This window comes from Numenius arquata, chromosome W (genome assembly GCF_964106895.1).
Source record: "Numenius arquata chromosome W, bNumArq3.hap1.1, whole genome shotgun sequence".
Lineage (NCBI taxonomy): Eukaryota > Metazoa > Chordata > Aves > Charadriiformes > Scolopacidae > Numenius > Numenius arquata.
The window spans coordinates 34004788-34025128 of record NC_133615.1 but is presented as its reverse complement, the minus strand read 5'-3'; the positions used below and the strand labels follow the sequence as shown (position 1 = coordinate 34025128).

At 40.7% G+C, this 20341-nt stretch overlaps 1 protein-coding gene across 1 annotated transcript in view; it reads right to left on the bottom strand.

Moving 5' to 3' along the window:
• Positions 1-5965: 5965 nt before the first annotated feature.
• LOC141476635 (homer protein homolog 1-like) overlaps positions 5966-20341 on the bottom strand; it is a 52884-nt gene continuing 38508 nt past the window's right edge. The window contains exons 5-7 of the mRNA XM_074165416.1: positions 18508-18618; positions 16771-16851; positions 5966-6154 (exon numbers count right to left, since the gene is read on the bottom strand). Of these exons, the coding sequence (XP_074021517.1) occupies positions 5966-6154; positions 16771-16851; positions 18508-18618 (381 nt within the window). The remainder of the gene's footprint in view (positions 6155-16770; positions 16852-18507; positions 18619-20341) is intronic.

The following is a 20341-nucleotide window of genomic DNA, read 5'->3' as shown; positions in this document are numbered from 1 at the left end:
TCTTCTGAAAGTACTTTAATTGCTCACTGTTTTAGCCAGCTTTGATTCAAAATACTTCCTGATGCTTCCTTGTTGCCTCTTCTCTGAGCTTCGTCTGACTCCTCCACTGAGGCTAAGAAATGTTCAGACACAACAGGCAGCACCCCATATCTACAGCTATCTTTTATGTGCTACTCATTTGGGTTGCTGATGTGTCTGCCTGGTGAGCAGGGCACTGCATTTTTATGTATCTGGTTCCACAAGCAGTTTAGCACTTTCTTACATTTATTGAAAACATGTGCTTAGCTGTTCCATGTTACACAGGAGAAAAGAACATAGACACAAAAAAGGAAAAATACAAGAAAAATAAGATAAAAAAGTTTTTACTTTGTAGGTTCAAATTATAATAATAATCACTCCAAATAATGCTTTCAGAATTTCTTTTTCTTTCAAATAAGTGGGGAAAAGGTGCGTATATAAAACTGACACATTATTCTGCTTCTCTCAGATCTGTTGAACAAAATTTTCCTTCCGTTTTCACCCTCTGCATACAAATCAGCAAATGTGCAGAATGCTCTGGAGCTAAAGGGCTACAATATGAACCAGCAGCTTCTGAACAAAGGACAACAAACCCTCTGGGGACACCTCTGGGACAGACAGCAAGTGCAGCCACAATTGGACTAGCATCCACACAGCTAGCAGGGTGTGGCAGTGAAGCTGAGCAGTAGGGACTTTGGTGCAGGATGCTAACACTAGATACTACTTGAGTTGCTCAATTGCACATTACTATTCCGACTCCTCTCACTAAGTGAAAGTTGGAGAGAGTTGTGCCTTTCACTGCTTTTAAAGTCATATTTCTGGTTCCTGAGAAACACTGCTGGAATTATAAAAAAGAACTGTATATTCAGATGCAGAGAAAGTAGATTTAATTTTCCATCCACAGTTAAGGGCTGTGATATCTCTCTTGTGGGGAAGTACAAGATAATTTTGCTTCCCATTTCCTTTGTTTTGTTTAGAGAAAAATCCCTGTCATCATTTAACAAAATACAGTCCAGGATCAGAGAATTTCAAAGGTTTTGTTCCCTCTCTGAAAAACTTAAGTTTGCAAATATATGCATGACCTTATTTAATTTAACTCAAAGGGGGAAAACCATACATGCAGATTACACTTAAACATACCTTGCCAGTGTAGGTCTTCCTCTCTCCTTAGCATCTGGATGCGCATGTTGATTGTGAAGGTCCATGTAAGGCAATATTTTTGACAACTCTATATTTTCCCAAAAAAAATCTAAAATATCTTTGATGGTTACTACTCCTTCCCATGCCTGCATTTGAAAATGACACAAACTGCCAGATGTATTGTTGCAGCTGAACTTTGCTTTGCAAGACCAGACAATGAGGAAGAAAGTGCGTATAAATTACGCTTGTGTTTCTTTGGTCCTAGAATGAGCTGCCAACAGCTCAGAGGCAGTATCAGCAGCTACAAGTCCCTGAGAGGTTGTAGCAGGCAAGCTACGAGACCTCATATGGTGTGAGAACCCATACCATTTAGAGGTATTGCAGGTCATTTGATATAAATAGTTGCATCTGCTTTTCAGCTATGTTGCATGACCAGAACAGTAGAGATGAGCTGAACTGACGCCAGGATCTAACACAAAACTCTTCATCATTCCCAAACATTTAACGTAATAGGGAAAATTTATCCTACTTGTCTGAATTAAGTGGAGTATAACAAGGAACTAATGCTACTAAGCAAAAATAGAGATTTTTTTAAAAAATACCTATTATTCTGTGATATGGTCTCTGCTTAGCACCATTCAGAGGTAGTGCACATATGCAGCATTATTAAGAAAATGTAAACATGACAATTTGAACATTGCTTTGCAGAGTCAGGTCCATTCCCTGGAAAAAAAATCAGCGTGTAGCTGTGCACTTAACTAGCATGTCCAGTTACTGAGACTGAACTACATGCATTTGGGCAGTTTCTTGATGGTTGGTTGTAGGGGGTTTTTAATTGTCTTTTGACATTCAGACCTATACACAGAATCACAGAATCATAGAATGATATGGGGTTGGAAGGGACCTCTGGAGATCATCTAGTCCAAACACCCTGCCAAAGCAGGTCCACCCAGAGCAGGTTGCACAGGAACATGTCCAGGTGGGTTTTGAATGTCTCCAGAGAAAGAGACTCTACCAACTCCCTGGGCAGCCTCTTCCAGTGCTCTGCCACCCTCACAGGAAAGAAGTTCCTCCTCATGTTTAGGTGGAACTTCTTATATTCAGGTTTGTGCCCATTTCCTTTTGTCCTGTCACTGGGCACCACTGAAAAAAGACTGGCCCCATCCTCTTGACACCCTCCCTTTAAGTATTTGTAGGCGTTGATCAGATCCCCCCTCAGTCTTCTCTAATCTCTAATCAGATTTATATTTGGCCTCAAGATCCAAGATTTCTGTAATCAACTAAATTAAGTGCTTTTCTCGACATCCACAGTTCTGCAGAGAGTCTGCAACTGTTTTCCATTGCTCTTTTCATGCGGTATTTCTGAAAAAGGCTTTTATTTTGCCTTTGAAATAAACGTCCTAATCAATGCGCTGTTCAGTAGCCACCTCAGAATATGAAAGATGATAAAACAAATTGAGGTTTAGCCCCTTAATGAAGATAAACATGAAGTTAGTCACTAACCGGTAGAAAAATGAGCAAAAATCAGAAACCTTCCACAACTGACAGCTGAAAAGACACATCCCAAAATATTAATCTTTAATTGATGCATTGTTCATTCTTGCAGGGTTTTCTTTAAAGGGATTATCCTGGGAATGCCACCAATAGCATTAAACTATACTTATTTGTGTTACATCTGGTTTAGCCCTTTATATATTTATTATACCTGAAAATGTATTTTCTTAGAGACCTTGTAACAGCATTTCTGCATTATCAGTTCATTTTGTTCACCTCTTTCATGGATATATTAGCCAGGAAAAGGAATTCCCAGTCTGTAACAAACAGATTAATTCACACGTTTTACTTTGTCCGCATAGAAAAATGCAATTTCTGGATCACTGAGGCATATGGATTATGAACAAGAGACTCCAAAAACTAACTATCCAGATGGAGATATACTTGCAAAAATCTTTTATGTCAGTCAGGATTTCACAACATAACACGGTAATGCAAAATCCAGTAGCACCTGAAAGATTAAGGTAGCTGCTGCTATCACTTGCACATACAGCAAGTGTATTTCAAAATAAAAAGTGTATTTCTGATTTTTCTTTTGGTTTTTGTTTTTTTTTTTTTGTTGGGTATTTCTTTTTTTTTTTACAAGACTGTAGTTGCCATATAACAAGTTATACGTGATGTGACTGCTCTCTCCCCTCCTATGCAAGTTCACGGTCATGTTTTCAGGCTATAGTACTCAACACTGTTTTCTGGTATACATATTCCCATAGTTTCATCAAAGATATATACAATGCATAATACCTGTCTCTGGGAAAAAAAAATGTTTCAAACAGGCAAGCTTTTATCTTAAAACAGAAGTGGAGAGGCTATAGTAGGTATAACCACCTAAGTATGAACTTTAGGTCACAATTTCTAAACACTCACCTACTGTAAAGAAACATTAAAAATACTCTTTACAATAGGGTTTTATTTATATGTGCACGTATGTTCACCTTATCCCATATTTATGTTTGACAACTATTTGGGAATTCAAAGGTGCAGCCCTCAGTACTTGTATTATTTAAAAAAAGGAAAGGAAGTGTAACTACTGAGAAAAGAAATTCTCAAATATCAATTTCCAATTTTAATTTAAATAGGAAAATATTAAAAATGTGCACATCTAAATTTTTCCATGTTCTGTATATACATATGTGTGTACATATACATAGAAATACTTGCACTTCTACAGATGTTATGCCAACTAACTGTTGCTGACATCACATCAAGGACACATCTGGTTTACAGCAGCGCAAGTGACAAGAGAATCAGGCCAAAACATCCCCAGGTAAATTAAAACCTGGTTGATCTGCTCATCTGGACCTGATGAAGATATATACACCACCGTCTAAAATCCACTGAATGAAAAACATGTAGCTCACCACAAAGTTTTCAAACAGTAGCATGCTGAAGCAAGCTCCACCCACCCTTTTAATAAATAAAATAGTTGAGAAAATACCCTAAAAATATGGAGAAAACTTAAACATTGTGTACATTACATACAGTATAATACATGATGGTTTAGTATTTGACCTAAACCATTTTCCTGACTAGTCATAGGACACCTGATAAATTAATGATAAAGAAAAAAACCCAGTATTTTAGAAATAAAGCATGTATTTCTGATATAAATGAGAACCTGTGTGTATTATATGGTATATACACACAGTACACATAAATCAAACTTATCTTTTCTAGTTTTGAATAGCAGTCTCTAAGTGGAGAAAATTGTGTTATACAAATTTAATAAGCAGCTAGATTTCATGTTTAACATTCAAATTAATTTAGGGAGAAAACAAAAGTCAGCGCATCTTTTGACTTTGAAGTCTGACACTCATTCATATGTTTTAAAAAAGCTCTCTTCAACATTACAAGCAATTTATGGCAAAAATGTACTTTGATGCAAGACACATGACACTTGGCTTAGCTTTCAAAGAGGTTTTTTTTTTTTTAAATAAATCTGTTATATAAAGAAATGCATGTTTGTCCAAAGTCTGTTAAAATTACGTCAAAACAGCTTTAAAACCTACTCACTGAGGCTAATTGAATTTGATTTCCTGTTTTTAAACATTTAGTTAACAGTTCAGAATATTGCCTGGAGTAGTTTTAATAAAGATGTGATATGAAGACCCATAAAGGAGTAAACATGTCTCCATTTCAATTTGTTATGACAACAAAACTTCTAGAAACAGCTTTCTTGGTTGGACAAGTTCACTGTATGAGTAATCCCTTGCAATAGCTCTATTTCCTTAATGCAATCTGTAATAAACAATGCTCCCCATAAGCCATTATTCACAAAACCTGAAATTCATGTGACATTCTGAAAAAGTCTCCTGCAGAACAGGTTAACAGTTAATTGAACATAGATAGTCCATATATGTATCATGGCCAGAAAACAAACAACTGGCTATTTTTGTTATCTGTGCATGTCAAATGTTTATATTTAAAATTCTCAGGGTTTTTTTGATTTTTTTTTTTTTATTCTGGGGGACTCACCTGCCATCATTGATTGGCTTCAAAATATAGGTAAGTGGTAAATAGTATCTCACTGTAATTACATGGAATTCATATGAAAAAGTAAACCTTATGTTGGACAATAGTGTAGAACACCAGAGAAAGCTCCATAAAGAAATACAGTATCTTCCAGTGTGTGTATATATATACACATATATAAACAAAAAACCCCACCCAACCAATCAACTAACTGAAAAACCCCAAAAGGAAGAACTTTACACAAGCAGTTATAGCAACTTTGTTTCAATTAAAGATGCAACTCTCTCTCACTCCTGGCAAGAATAAATTGATCACGGCACTGCTGCTCCACAGTGAAAAGCATCCTGAGAAATTAAGAAAAACAAAATACAGGGCTGTCATCACTAAGTTCTTGCACAAAACACAGGAATTAAATATCTTAAATAAATAAAACAGCAGAAAAACTATATTATGTCTATCACAAAAAGTGGATGTGACCTGGGACACTGTTAATTCTTCCATCACTGATAATTAGAAAAGAATTGCATTCAGTTACTATCTTTCAAGTTATCTATGGCCAATAATGTACAAGGAGGTAATTTGTAATTCAAGTTTGTTGTTTTTTTTCTTCAACTAGCTACAAGCTGAGTTCTAAATTTTACATTGAAATATGACTCAAATTTAAAACAAGCCCTCTCAGAGGAGCATTTTCTAATTTTGTGCAACTTTGATGCAGAGCCCAACACAGTCCTATGAAGAGAGACAGTGCATCTTTAAGCTGATTGACACAGAAATCCCATTTTCTTTAGCTGCATTCTATTAACTTGGTCAAGTTATCTCGTAACTCTGTTAGTTCAAATATTTTTCCATCAAGAATTTCTAAAAATGTCTTCAAGTTATTGCGAAAAGCTTCTTGCTCATTCTGACTTTTCTCCAGACGTTGCTCTAGATCAGACAGCTGGCCTTCCAGGTCTTTGTTTCGAATTTCTAATTCCTTCAGAGAAAATACATAACATGTTAAAGTGTTGTCTGCAAAGAGAAAGCAGTTTAACCTCCTGCTGGTATTCGTGTGCTATTTTTGTCAACTGGTTTTTGAAACAATTTGATATTGTGACCCTTTACAGTTTCCACTAAGCCAAAACCAGAACCCAAATTGTTATTAGGATTGCATATGTACTATCATTTCCTCCATTTTTTTCAGTAATTCATCTGAAGGACAGAAACTTTTGGACAGGGATAAAATTTAGTCAGTGAATTATGGATGTGATGTTCAGGTAAGTTATCGCTTCTATCATTCAGAAATATGCAACCTACTGAAAACAGCTTCTCAAAGGTTTACTTAAGTTCAAGTATTCCCTTATTTAGACTACATGAATTGATCAAGTACACAGCCCCCATTAAATATAGAAGCTCATCCAGAATACTGCTTTATGGATGAAGGAGTACTACCTTACTCCTGTCCTACATTATAGGCCTTTTCACCCTGAAAATTAAGACAGAAGCATAAACTAGCAAGACTGATGTCAAGGTGAAATCGATTCTAACAAATTTAAACCAGCAAGTGCAAGCTGAATGTCTTATCTCATTGCACTGTGCCCCAGAGCTCCCACCTGCAAGCTCTGCAGTAATACAGCTGTGGGAGCAGGGAAAGTGCGCGAGCCACCAGTGCTGTTACAGACAAGCTGTTCCCATACAAGTGGAAAGATGGAGCAGCAGCACGTTACACATAGCTGAGGGGACCTGACCCTGAGCAAGCTCAGCTCTCATTCATGAGGAAGAGATGCTCCCTTGTGCCAGCCAGCAGGAGGGGAGCACTGCCTGCTGGGACCCCTCACAGCTCTGGCCTGTGCGTGAGGGAGGGAGGTCATGGCTGCTCTGCTTTGTGCAAACTGGATACCCTTTCTTTTTTCAAATTACTAATGTAGCAGCACATGGGTCTAGAATAGCATATTGTTGTCTCATTCGTTGCTGGATTTCATAATTTCAGTTATGAAAAATACTCTCAAAGGTAGCACAGGGACAGTGTATTTAGTATACCATACACCCTGCGTAGCCATTCTCTGGAAAAGTGCATAGTGAATTCATATTTATATACATTAACATTTTTAAACACCACTTACCTTTACAGTGGGTTTGTGTCACAAAGCTTTAACAGGCCTGCTCTGAGTTTTTACAACAACTAGTTTCACACTGCCATGGGGTGGATGATTTGGCAGCAGCCATTCCTCCCAGCATGGGTTTTCTTTCTGCCCTCCCACTCTCCCCCTGTTTTTGTTATGATTCTTCTGTCTCCCTCAAAGCTAACAAATACATTCATGTTTACATTGGAGAGATCTCAGCTAACCATAAGTAACAACCTGAGCCATACAGAATATGTATTTGGGCAGTCAAAAGTAACAGGTATAAAATGTCATCTTTGTGTCAAAGTTCGTGGCCTTTCCATTTGTGACGGGTGTGATGGCAGCGTCAATCGGCTGCTGCACCCCTGGCTGGAGGATGAGATGATGTGGCCAGAGCTCAGTGTCAACTCCCAGTCTCTGCAGGGAGTAGAGAGCTCTGGGACCCCCAGGTAGAGAAGGCAGAGCCTTGGGAACAGGATCTCCTCATAGTTGTGGTTGCTTGTGCATCCAAGGCTTATATCCAAGCTGAATTAGAATACCTTCCTTACTTCTTGTTTGTAAATGAGCAAATTAAAAATCAGAGTTTTGGCCACTGGTCTTGAACAGCACAGCTGAGAGCAGGAATTACCCCTTGCTGCCAGGACCAAGAGAAGAATTAGTTTAATCTGTTTAACACTGAATAATATAGTTGCCAAAGCATTAAAAGAAGCTAACTGAAAAGAGTATTTTTAGAAATAATATAAACTAAAATACATAAATGCTTATATAAGGATTAACTACCCCACCATTGCTATAAGCAAACAAGCAAACTGATTATAACCCAGTCCATACACTCTGTAGACCCTCCTTTGTTGACTATACTCCTGCCCTTCAAACAGCACTGACTACCCAGTGTAATGATTGCATGGGTTCAAGACCCTCTGATGCCAAGTGACTGCAGTAGAGGAAGAAAAGGGAAATTCTGGGTCCTCTCAGCTCTGCAGGAATGATATAGTCCTTTCTTTAGCTCACACAAAACCAATTGCTGTTTTTCCATGTTTTCTCACGCTTCCTGCTTCTCCTGTCACTGCTCCTCTTCACTCGCCAAATGCACGTGCTCTAGGAAGTCTCCTTGCCACTGCGCTTACCCCAGAGATAATTAATTTTTGTAAGTAGGCAAGTGATGAAAGGGATCACTTTGGAACAAATCCATGGATATGTATATGGTTTTGTTTCATGACATCTGGGCCTGAAGAGCAGCCCATTGGCCTGTATCTAGCACTGAACATCATCTTTCAGGCCATCCTCAGACGCTCTTAAACTGAGGAATTGTTCTGCTGTGAGCTGTTAGGTGGGAGCACCCAGATAAAACCAAAAACATTAGGTTAGATGTAGGAACTTCTATCCATATTCAGCATAAGGTGTTTCCCTTTAACTCTCCATTGCTAATCCTTGCCCTTTATCTCTTCAAACCAGAAGAGTTCCCTTCTTTTGTTTAAACTTCCAGCTTGTGTACTTTATTTATAGTCCGTTCTTGATATCTCTTTCCTAATCCATATACATTTAGCTTCTCCAAACACTTCCTCAGATATACTTTCTCCCATGCTTCCTTCTGTTTTATTTTCCCTAACCTGTGCTAAACATATTTAATGACTTATGGGAAGTAAAACTAACTGAAATATGCCATGAGCTGTTGCTTTTAATTTCTGAAAAACACGTCTTCCCAAATTTTACATTTGATCCTGACACATATTTACCCAAGATTAGCATTACTGATTTTTGCAATAGTATTGCATTACAACTTCATGTCCAGCTCGTGCAGTTTCCTATTACAAGTCAGTGTACCTCAAAACTGTTGCTTCTTGATGGGAAGAAATGGAGAGGTAGCCATGTGATGTAATCTATTCCCCTAGTTGTATCATTTAAATTTATTTGCAATTAAACTCATCTAACAATAAACTAACTCTTCTGATACATTCAGACCCTTTACAAGGTTTATTTTCCACTGTTTTTTCAAGCTTTTCTTACAGCGGGGAGAATCATTTGTCATATATTGTTTTGTTTTAGAAAAGAAATAAATTATTAACAAGTTATGTTTGTTGTTTGCACTGTAATAATCTTTTGTGGAATTCAGTGCAAGGATCCGAATAAAATATTCAAACCATACACAACAGCTATATTTAGGAATCAGCCACAGTAATAAAGATATCCTGACTTACTGTGAGTCACACTGATCATGACTCATTGATAGGTCTTCTCAACTTTGCTAATGAAATTATTAAGTAGCAAGGGCCCTGATACTTATCCTTCACAGTGATAACATACTGCTCTTCACTGGAATTTGCCAATGATAAATTTCTAATTCATTCCTTGATATGAGTGTGTCAGAAATGTAATACACCTTGAAATAATAGTTTCTTTGCATATAGATTTTCATACAGGCTATATTCCAAAATATTTTAGACTTACATAATCCATTTTCAAACACAAGAGGGAAAAAATAAAGCCGAAGAAAAAAGAGTGAGATGAACAGATACGGACCCTGGAGACAATCACCCTGAAAACAGATGATGAGTCAACTAAAAGTGAACCGATGTGAGATGGTTAATCTGGAGCTAAAGAAGAAAACACCATTCCACTGATGTCACAGATGTAGGGTGAAGTGGCTCGGTATTATCAAAGCAGGAAGATTATAGCAAAGCAAAGATTCAAGATCTTTTAGACAGGATGTATCAGGTCAGTAATAAGCTTTAAGCTGAAGAAAGACAACTTTTAACTTGGATCCTAAGACAACTTTATATTTATTTGAACAGAATCATATAGAACCATTTTCAGAAACTGATCACCTACAGCGTGACATATGGAAATACATACCTAATATAGAATCATAGAATCATTCAGGTTGGAAAAGACCCTTGGGATCATCGAGTCCAACCATCTACCCTACTCTACAAAGTTCTTCCCTACACCATATCCCCCAACACCACATCTAAACGACTCTTAAACTCATCCAAGGATGGTGACTCAACCACCTCCCTGGGCAGCCTATTCCAGTGTCTGATCACTCTCACTGTGAAGAATTGCTTCCTAATGTCCAGTCTAAACCTACCCTGTTGCAACTTGAAGCCATTCCCTCTTGTTCTATCGCTGTTTGCTTGTGAGAAGAGACCAGCACCAACCTCTCTACAATGTCCTTTCAAGTAGTTATAGAGAGTGATGAGGTCACCCCTCAGTCTCCTCTTCCTCAAACTAAACAGTCCCAGCTCCCTCAATCGTTCTTCATATGACTTATGCTCCAGGCCCTTCACCAGCTTCGCTGCCCTCCTCTGTACCCGCTCCAGCACCTCGATATCTCTCTTGTATTGAGGTGCCCAAAACTGGACACAATACTCCAGGTGTGGCCTCACCAGTGCTGAGTACAGGGGGACAATCACCTCCCTACTTCTGCTGGTCACACTATTTCTAATACAAGCCAGGATGCCATTGGCTTTCTTGGCCACCTGGGCACACTGCTGGCTTGTATTCAGCTGCTTGTCAATTAGAACCCCCAAGTCCTTTTCCGCCAGGCAGCTTTCCAGCCACACTTCCCCAAGCCTGTACCGATGCATGGGGTTGTTGTGGCCCAAGTGCAGGACCTGGCACTTGGTCTTGTTGAATTTCATACCATTAATGTTGGCCCATCGATCCAACCTATCTAGGTCTCTCTGTAGAGCCTCCCTGTCCACATGCAGATCAACACTCCCGCTTAACTTGGTGTCATCTGCGAACTTGCAGATGATACACTCTATGTCCTTATCAAGATCATCAATAAAGATGTTAAACAGAAATGGCCCCAACACTGAGCCCTGGGGAACACCACTTGTGACCGGCCGCCAGCTGGATTTAACTCCATTGAGCACCACTCTTTGGGACCGTCCATCCAGCCAATGCTTGATCCAGCAGATAGTATGCTCGCCCAGGCCATGTGCAGCTAGTTTTTCCACTAGAATTCCATGGGGAACAGTGTCAAATGCTTTTTGAAAGTCCAGGTAGATAATATCCACAGCCTTTCCTTCATCCAATAATCGGGTCATCTTGTCATAGAAGGAGATCAGGTTCGTCTGGCAGGACCTGCCTTTCATAAACCCATGCTGACTAGGCCTGATCCCCTGGTTGCCCATTATATGGTTTGCGATGGCACTCAAGATGACCTGCTCCATGACCTTCCCTGGTATCGAGGTCAGGCTGACAGGTCTATAGTTTCCTGGATCCTCCTTTTTGCCTTTCCTGTAGATGGGTGTTACATTTGCCACCCTCCAGTCCATTGGGACCTCCCCAGTTAGCCATGACTTCCTGTAAATGATGGAAAGCGGTTTGGCGAGCACGTCTGCCAACTCTTTCAGCACTCTTGGGTGTAGCCCATCCGGTCCCATAGACTTGTGTGCATCCAAACGGCGTAGCAGGTCACTGATCTCTTCCTCTTTAATTGTGATGCCCTCGTTCTGCTTCCCCTCCCTGTCTCCTAGCTCATGAGGCTGGGTGTCCAGGGAACAGCTAGTTCCACTGCTAAAGACTGAGGCAAAGTAGGCGTTGAGCACCTCAGCCTTTTCCTCGTCCTTGGTGACTATGTTTCCCTCTGCATCCGATAAAGGAGGGAGATTTTCCCTTATCCTCCTTTTGTTGTTAATGAATTTATAGAAACACTTTTTATTATCCTTAACAGCTGTAGCTAGGTTGAGCTCTAGCTGCGCTTTGGCTCTCCTAATTTTCTCCCTGCATAGCGTCACTACCTCTTTATAGTGTTCATGAGAGGCCTGCCCCCTCTTCCAAAGGTTGTAGACTCTCCTTTTGTTTCTGAGATCCAGCAAAAGGTCCCTATTTAGCCAGGCTGGTCTCCTTCCTCGCCTACTTGTTTTTTGGCACACGGGGACAGCCTGCTCCTGTGCCTTTAAGACTTCTTTCTTGAAGTATGTCCATCCTTCCTGGACTCCTATATCCTTCAGGGCAGCCTCCCAAGGGACTTTGTCTAGCAGTCTTCTGAACAGGTCAAAGTTTGCCCTCCGGAAGTCTAAGGTGGCAGTTTTAGTAACCCCTCTCCTTGTTTCTCCAAGGATCAAGAACTCAATCATCTCATGATCACTGTGCCCTAGACAGTCTCCAACCTTTACTTCCCCCACAAGTTCTTCCCTGTTCACAAGGAGCAGGTCCAGGAGGGCACTTCCCCTGGTAGGCCCACTTACCAGCTGCGTGAGGAAGTTATCCTCCACACACTCTAGGAACCTCCTGGATTGTTCCCTCTCTGCTGTGCTGTATTCCCAGGAGATATCTGGGAAGTTGAAGTCCCCCACAAGAACAAGGGCGGGTGATTGCGAGAGCTCTGCCAGTTGCTGATAGAATATTTCATCGATTTCTACATCCTGGTTTGGGGGTCTGTAATAAACTCCCACCACGATATCCGCCTTGTTGATCTTCCCCTTGATTCTAACCCATAAACACTCTACACTGTCATTCCCATTATTAAGTTCTAGGCATTCAAATGTGTCTTTAACATAAAGGGCCACCCCGCCGCCTCTCCTTCCTTGTCTATCCCTTCTGAAGAGTTGGTAGCCATCGATTGCAGAACTCCAGTTGTGTAAGTCTTCCCACCATGTTTCTGTGATGGCAACTATATCATAGTTTTCCTGGTGTACAATGGCCTCCAGCTCCTCCTGTTTTTTGCCCATACTGCATGCATTTGTGTAGATGCACTTTAGCTGGGCTGATTTTCCTGCCACTTTTATGGGGGGCCGAGCCCCAACACCCCCCTGACCATGCTCAGACCCTTCTGTGGTTGCCAGCCTATCACTATCCTTGGTGTCATCACCACATGGGTTACCATCCCCCACCTCTACTGAGACAACAGGCCACAAGACCTTGCTAGCGCTTTTACCCATCAGCACTGGTAATTTGCTCCCAGGCTCCTCTTTAGTAATCCTGGTTTCATCCCCATCCCCCTTCGAACCTAGTTTAAAGCCCTTTCAATGAGCCCTGCTAATTCTTGCCCCAGTATTCTTCTTCCCCTTTGGGTAAGGCTTGCCCCACCTGTTGCCAGCAGGCCTGGTGTCCTGTAGATCATCCCATGATCAAGGAAACCAAAGTTCTGCCTGTTACACCAGCCTCGGAGCCAGGAGTTAATCTGCTGGCTCTTCCTGTTTAGCCCCTCATCAATTCCTGCAAGTGGTGGGATAGAGGAGAACACAACTTGTGCTCCTGATCCCTTAACCAGCTGTCCAAGGGCCCTAAAGTCTCTCTTCATTGCCCTCGGACTACTGGTAGCTGCCTCATCACCGCCTACTTGAAATACTAGTAACAGATAGTAATTCGAGGGCTGGACCAGGGTAGGGAGATTTTTCTGTATATCCTTAATCCTGGCCCCAGGGAGGCAGCAGACTTCTCTGTGGGATGGACCTGGTCTGCAAATGGGGCCTTCTGTTCCTCGCAGAACGGAGTCACCCACCACAGTTACCTTCCTTTTTTTTTTTTGTTGTGGAAGTCCTAAGGCGTGGGGGTGGGTGGCAGGCTCTGGGCAGCTCGCTGCACAGATCGTCATCTCCATCCTCATATGCCTGGCCCTCGATTTCCAAAGCTCCGTACCTATTTTGTAAGTGCAGCTGGGAAGGTGAGGGGGGCCAGGAGGGGTTTTGCTTGCCCCTCCGAGGAGGGACCTGCCTCCATTCTCCATTGTCCCTTAAGTCCCTCTCTTCTGCCTGGTGACAGGCGGAAAGGAGACCATCCACTTCCTGTAGAGCCTCTGCCCGATGCCTATACCTCAGGGTACAGCTCCACCGATCTATTTCACTTTCACTGTCTCTGATGCTTCTAAGTCTTTCTACCTCTTCCTTCAGTTCAACCACCTGCCTGAGCAGGTAGTTTATTTGATCACAGCATGCACAGGCGGTGTCACTGGCTCCCTTGGGAACAAGTGCCAGGCTCAGGCATTCACTGCAGCCGGAGACCTGCACAGCCACGTGTTTTTGCGGGAGCTCGGTCTGAGTTCCCACATTCCTCCTTGTGGTGCATTTTGCACCTGTCGGGGCCATGTTCTTGCCCGGCGCCGAGAGGGGACCGACCACTGTTGGCTGCTTCCCTCACGCTCTGCGCACGTGCGCCTGCGCGCTGATACTCCTGCGCCTGCGCGCTGATACTCCTGCGCCTGCGCTCACGCGCGCCCGACACACGCTCTGCCCCTGCTGCGGCTGGAGCCGCTTTTAAATTTGCCGCGGCTCGCCCGGCCCGCCCCCAGCCACGTCAGCCTCTCGGCTCCCTCGCGAGATTCCCGACTCGTTTCGGGTCTCTCCGCTCTCCCTCGGCTTCTCTGTCTCCGGGAAGCCCCCTCTCCGTCTCGATCTAGTTCAAATTTAAAGCCGCAGCTTTAAATTTTAAATGGTATATCCATTTGGTTACTAAAGATATAAATATACCAAAAGGAAGCTACTGACTTTATAAAGTATATTTTTTAATAAAACCTTAGTATTTTCTAATTCTCAAATATCTTTCATCTCTTACTAGTCTTTCATAATTCTAAGGATAGCTAGTTCTCGTCTTATTATTACTTTTCATGTCATCTTACACTGAAATTATTGCATATGCTACTGCTAGAACAATTTACAACTTTCATTATAATGTTCCTTTTGAGTATCTCAGATAAGTTCCTTTTCATCTGAAAACTCCCATGCTTAGTCTAAAGGCAGTAACAATTTTTTGAATAGGCAAGCTCAGGTTGTCCCAGTTTGAAGTAAAACCGAACCAATTTTCTGTTCTGTAATTTTACATCTTAGCTCGGCCTCCTCTAACTCTCTGAAATTAACGGCATATTGTGGAGAAAACTGCTCGTTCTCAGAATGATTAGACCAATGTTTGTGCTCCATGCCAAGGAATGGTATGCAGGGAGGCCCTTGCTTATACTTACTGCCATAACAACCAAGGGCAGCCAATTTCGTTATTTGCCCCCTTAGAGGGTCAGAAATGGAAAAACGTAGAGGGGTCACATCGGTGGGGAGGAGCGGACAGGACAGGTGACCCAAACCTGACCAACTGGGGTATTCCATCCCATCTGCCCCATGCGCAGTATAAAAGCTGAGGGATCAAAGGGTCAGTCCCCTTCCTGCGATGGCCGACGTCCAGAGAGGACTCTGTCTGTTCATCTGCCTTTGATCCCGATCTATGTGTTCCTGACTCCAGAGCTGGAATCCAGTTCCCATTTGTCACTGAGTCCAGTCTGGGACTTCCCCAGTGCCTGCCGGTGACGTGACTGTCATCCTGGGAGCTTGATATGGTTTTGTATATATTGCATCTATTTCATTATTTTCTTCTTTTTTTTTTTTTATTTTAATATTAATTCTTCATTAAAGTAGTTTAGTTCATTCTAAACTTCTGAATCTCCTTATCTCTTTCTCTCCTCTCTTTTTTGGGGGGGAAGAGGGGGGGAAGGGCCATCTGTCAGTCTGGTTTTGGTAAATTCAGCCAAAACCACGACACAGGTGTATTCAAAACAGTCTTTAAAGAAACAGCATAATAACATAATTTTTCCAAATAATTTGATTTAAGAATGGGGAAAAATGAATAAAGTAATTTTGTTCTTATGTGATTTATTCTGTAGTTAAAATGAGATTCAAGGAAGTTCCAATTCATATAATGCATTTCAAAGAATATATGCTTAATGATTTTTAAGCTACGGCTAGCCTGACAGGGCTTGTTTTCAGTGTGATTTAGGTCAAGCTGCAGAACAGGGAGGGTCACCTTTCAGCACTTTGGATTTGGAGCTATTTAATGCCTGAGTTTCCAGTCCTATCAAAACTCTGAAATCTGAATTCAGAATTTAAGCCCAACTAAGCTTTGGGTCAGCCTCATTCAGAAGACAGGTTTCACAAGGGATGTGTGTCTGTGCTGGCTGGTCAGCCCAGTGACAGGACAGGAGCTCAGACGCAGCAAGTGAGGGTATACTGAGGGCATACTGCTTTCAGTAGGCTGAGGTATCTGGCTTTATGCACAGTAAAGAAACAACCCAGAAAAAACAATAAAACCATGACTCTAATTCCAAGAAAATGTCAGAGTGTGTTTTTGAAGTCTGTACTACACAAGAATGCTTTAATCTTTACTTTCTCAAAGCATGTTTAAAAGCTGAATACAAACTCATCCCAATATGATGATACACAGCCTGACAGTTCAGTGGCACACAAGACCTATAGGAAGAAACTGCAGTGAAAATGAGACCAGAATTGCCTAGAACATGTATCAATGAAACACATCTGCTCACCTGAGCTTATTCTGTGGACTTGTAAATGAAATTTGGGTCTGTTCCCTCAGGAAAAAATAACGAATTACAACAGGTGGAAATTTTGGTACAAATTCCCAAGGAGCATCCTGACCCACCACTTCACAACACAATGTAACTTACATATTTATCTGGCACCTTCAGTGAATATAGCACAAGTTGCTGATGTGAACTGCTTTTTCCCTTCTGTCTAAATTAAGATGATGCACTGTAGCTCACCTGTAACTTCTGGGTCAGGGAATCCCTCTGTGCCTGGAGCTCTCTGGAACTGTTGATTTCTTGTTTCAGTCTTTCTATTTCCTAGGGGAGAAGAAGCAACCTCACTAGCAACACATTACCTGGCTTGGCCTCAGTGAAGGTAAGCTGGCTGCTGCTGCTTCTCCTGAGCAAGCCATTGCAATGATATCAAAACTGGCAGTTATTTACTGTCCATCACAGCACATGAAGTTTAAGCCCTGCTTCAAATATTCCCGAATCGCAGTTCCAAAACAGCAATTCTGTTGTGAATAAACAATACGGATAAGCATTTTCCTTGCTATAAAAGTCCAAGTTTTTCTCTCCCACACAAAGGATCTGAAGTAATGTTTTCCTAGAAAATAAAGTCCTTGTAATTAGAAAAACAATTTTATACTTTAAATTCTATTATAATCTATCCTCCATTGTTTCAAGTGAAAACTCCCATTTTCATCTGAGCTGCTTATTATGTCACTAGCAGCAGGATTGAGCATTAAGAAATTGCCTGCTTTGACCATTGATTTCTGTAAAATCAGAATCTAAAAGAAATGGTATCTTTAATTTAGCAAGAAGAAAGTAATAAGGTATAAAAATAACAAATATAGATAAAATAATTAATGGAAGAGAAACCTTTTCTTAGCTTACTTTCAGGACACAAGAATAGAAACAGTTAATGAAACTAAAAGGTATCAGTCTTAAAACTAATAAATATTTTTCCTCAGAAAGGCATAGTCACCTCCCAGAACTTCTTTCAGAAAGATCTCTTTGCATCCAACAACTCAGCATAATTCAAAAGTGCATGGGCACCAAAACGGGAAACATTTGCAACCTGAGGCTAATCTCTTAAGTATGAGGGAATTTGGAAAAGACTTTGTTCCATTTTGGGAGGATATTCTGTAACTACTGTGTGTCTCATGCACCTTCCTCAGAAACATCTAACAACAGCCCCACTGGGGGCAAAATCCTGCAAGATACACTGCCCCTCTGAACACGCACACCAGTGCCCGCTGTGTCTGTCAGAGGGCTCAAGGGATCTGGTCTTACAAGGGGAAAACAATCCTTCATATATGGCTCATTCTACCTCCTTTTTCCCATCCATAAAGGGGCGATTCTCGATCATTCTGTGGCACAAATCTGCTTTCCTCTAGGACCTGTGCCAGCGCAGGTGCTACTCCAATTCCTTGTATTTTCCTGCAGCTGGTCCACCCAAGGCAGACAGCAACATAAATATCATCAAGTTACAGGCTGGGTGTTTGGCATGCGTTTAAGGAAAGTCAGCTATATTAACATAGCCTGAAAAACAGATTGGCCTGAAAAAGACATTGATCTATTACATGCTCCAAATCCTACTCTCCAGAAAAAGGAAAGTGTGCTTACAACTGCTTCCCTTCTTAGTGAATTTAGACTGCATCAGTGTGATGACTGCTCTGTAGAAACTACATATGCCTCAATGCAGACTTACCTTTGCAGAGAGATGCTCGGTAAAAGCAAACAGGAAAAAAAATGATACTTTTTTTTTGTTGTTCAGATACCCATCTCTATATTGGACTGATGTAATTATATACACGGAAAATATTAATCATTTCAAAGAAGCTGAAAAATGGATTTTACATTGTAACATCTATAGGAAATAATACAGTATTTACCAACCATCACAAGTTTAATATTGAAAGCCTTTAGAAATGATGTAACAGAAAAGCCAAGAATAACGTTAGCAGATACCTCTTCTTTTTTCTTCAGCATAGACTCTAACTCCTGTATTGTCTGGTTTAATTCTGTTTTATGTGTGTGGACTGCATTGGCTTGACTGCTCACACACTCTAGCTCAGTCACCTGTTGAAATAAGTAGAAGCAACACATACAGAATTAATTGCAAAAAATTCAAGGTATTGCAACTCCTTTGCATAAATAGCTGCATTTGAAATATACCCTTATTTCTGGGTGACATGTTGATTAAAATGGTGAAGGTATTCTTATGAAGTTAGCATAAAATTCCTTTAAAAATTGTTTTGCATAAAATGATTTTTTTTCTAAAAAAGAAAAAAAAATGTTCTTAGCCTCTCCTTTATTTTGCATTTATCATCCAGGTAAGGACTGCACAAAAGGAAAACAATTCTGAAAGGCCTTTTTAGTGACTAAATGAGCTAACTGTTCTAGTATTATACCATTATTATACTTAATTATTATACTTAATAATTAAGCCATTATTATACTTAACTGCACTTCAGTGTGAAATACATCAGCTGAAATAAGACAGCAAAGCAACTTGTTCTGGCAGAGCCTAGAACTTCTCTGCAGAGGCCATTTGAGAGTTTTCTGGAAATTTTGACCTAAGGTCAACAGCCTATAAATAGAGGAAGGTGCCAGGCAGAAGTTTTCATTGTAGCAGACAGCTAGTGTACACTGGGCTGCTGGGAAGAGTGGAGGAGTGAGGCTTTGGGCCAACAAGGAGTTACAGACTTGATGTGAGCTCAGTGACAGTGACTGCTCAAAGCTTCAGAAGACTGAAGAATGTCTCAAAGAAAACAAACCAAATCAAAGTACAAAGAAAGCAAGAGAGGAGATTGCACCAAATCTCAACACAGATAACTGCTTCGTGAGTGAAGACTTTGGTTAGACAGAGGCAAAGAAGTGGGAAAGACAGAAATATTTTGAGTGGTAACCCTTCTCGAGCAATTATTGATGGAATGAATCTGAGCTATGTTTGCTGCAGGTTGATTCATTTTTTCAAACCACTTTCTTGAGATAAATATGTACGCTTCCGATCTCAAACAACAATAGTTTTTATTCAGCATCTTAAATTCAATGCCAGCAGATCATGAAATTCCTTCTAAATTTCATACAGAAATTACTTCAACTGCTACAGCAATGCAAGACAGATTAAAACATATTTTCAGTCTAGCTGTAGCCTATTTTATAGATATACCTGACGCTATTAACTTGTTGTTTCCTAAAGATATTTTTATCCCTTATATTTATTGCAGAATGAAATATCCAAGGTCTACTATCCCAGGCTACAGTGCGGAACAGGCAGAGTGCTCACATGCAAGACTGAATTTAAGTATTAATTATGTATTTTTACGTGGTTGAGTTACATCCCTAAATGGATCATAACTGTGACTGTGATAATATTATTCCATCAATAATTCAAGATGAACCTCCTACAAAGAAGAAGAGAGCCCTTTGCTTTCCACAATGACAAGAGAAATGATGCTGCATGGCTCATCAAAACTGGGAATAACTGCATAAAGTTTCACATAGAATCATAGAATGCTTAGAGTTGGAAGGGACCTTAAAGATTATCTAGTTCCAACCCCCCTGCCATGGGCAGGGACACCTCCCACTAGACCAGGTTGCTCAAATCTCCATCCAGCCTGGTCTTGAATGCTTCCAGGGATAATTTATGGTGGACAGTAAGATGCAAAGCAGCACACTAACAAGCCAATCATAAAAATAATTCTAGCTTAGCTTTCAAGAATAAAAACTCTGGAAAGATTTTTTGGTGCTAAGAAATGTGAAAATGCAGAAAACATAGTATTATTCATATACATCATTT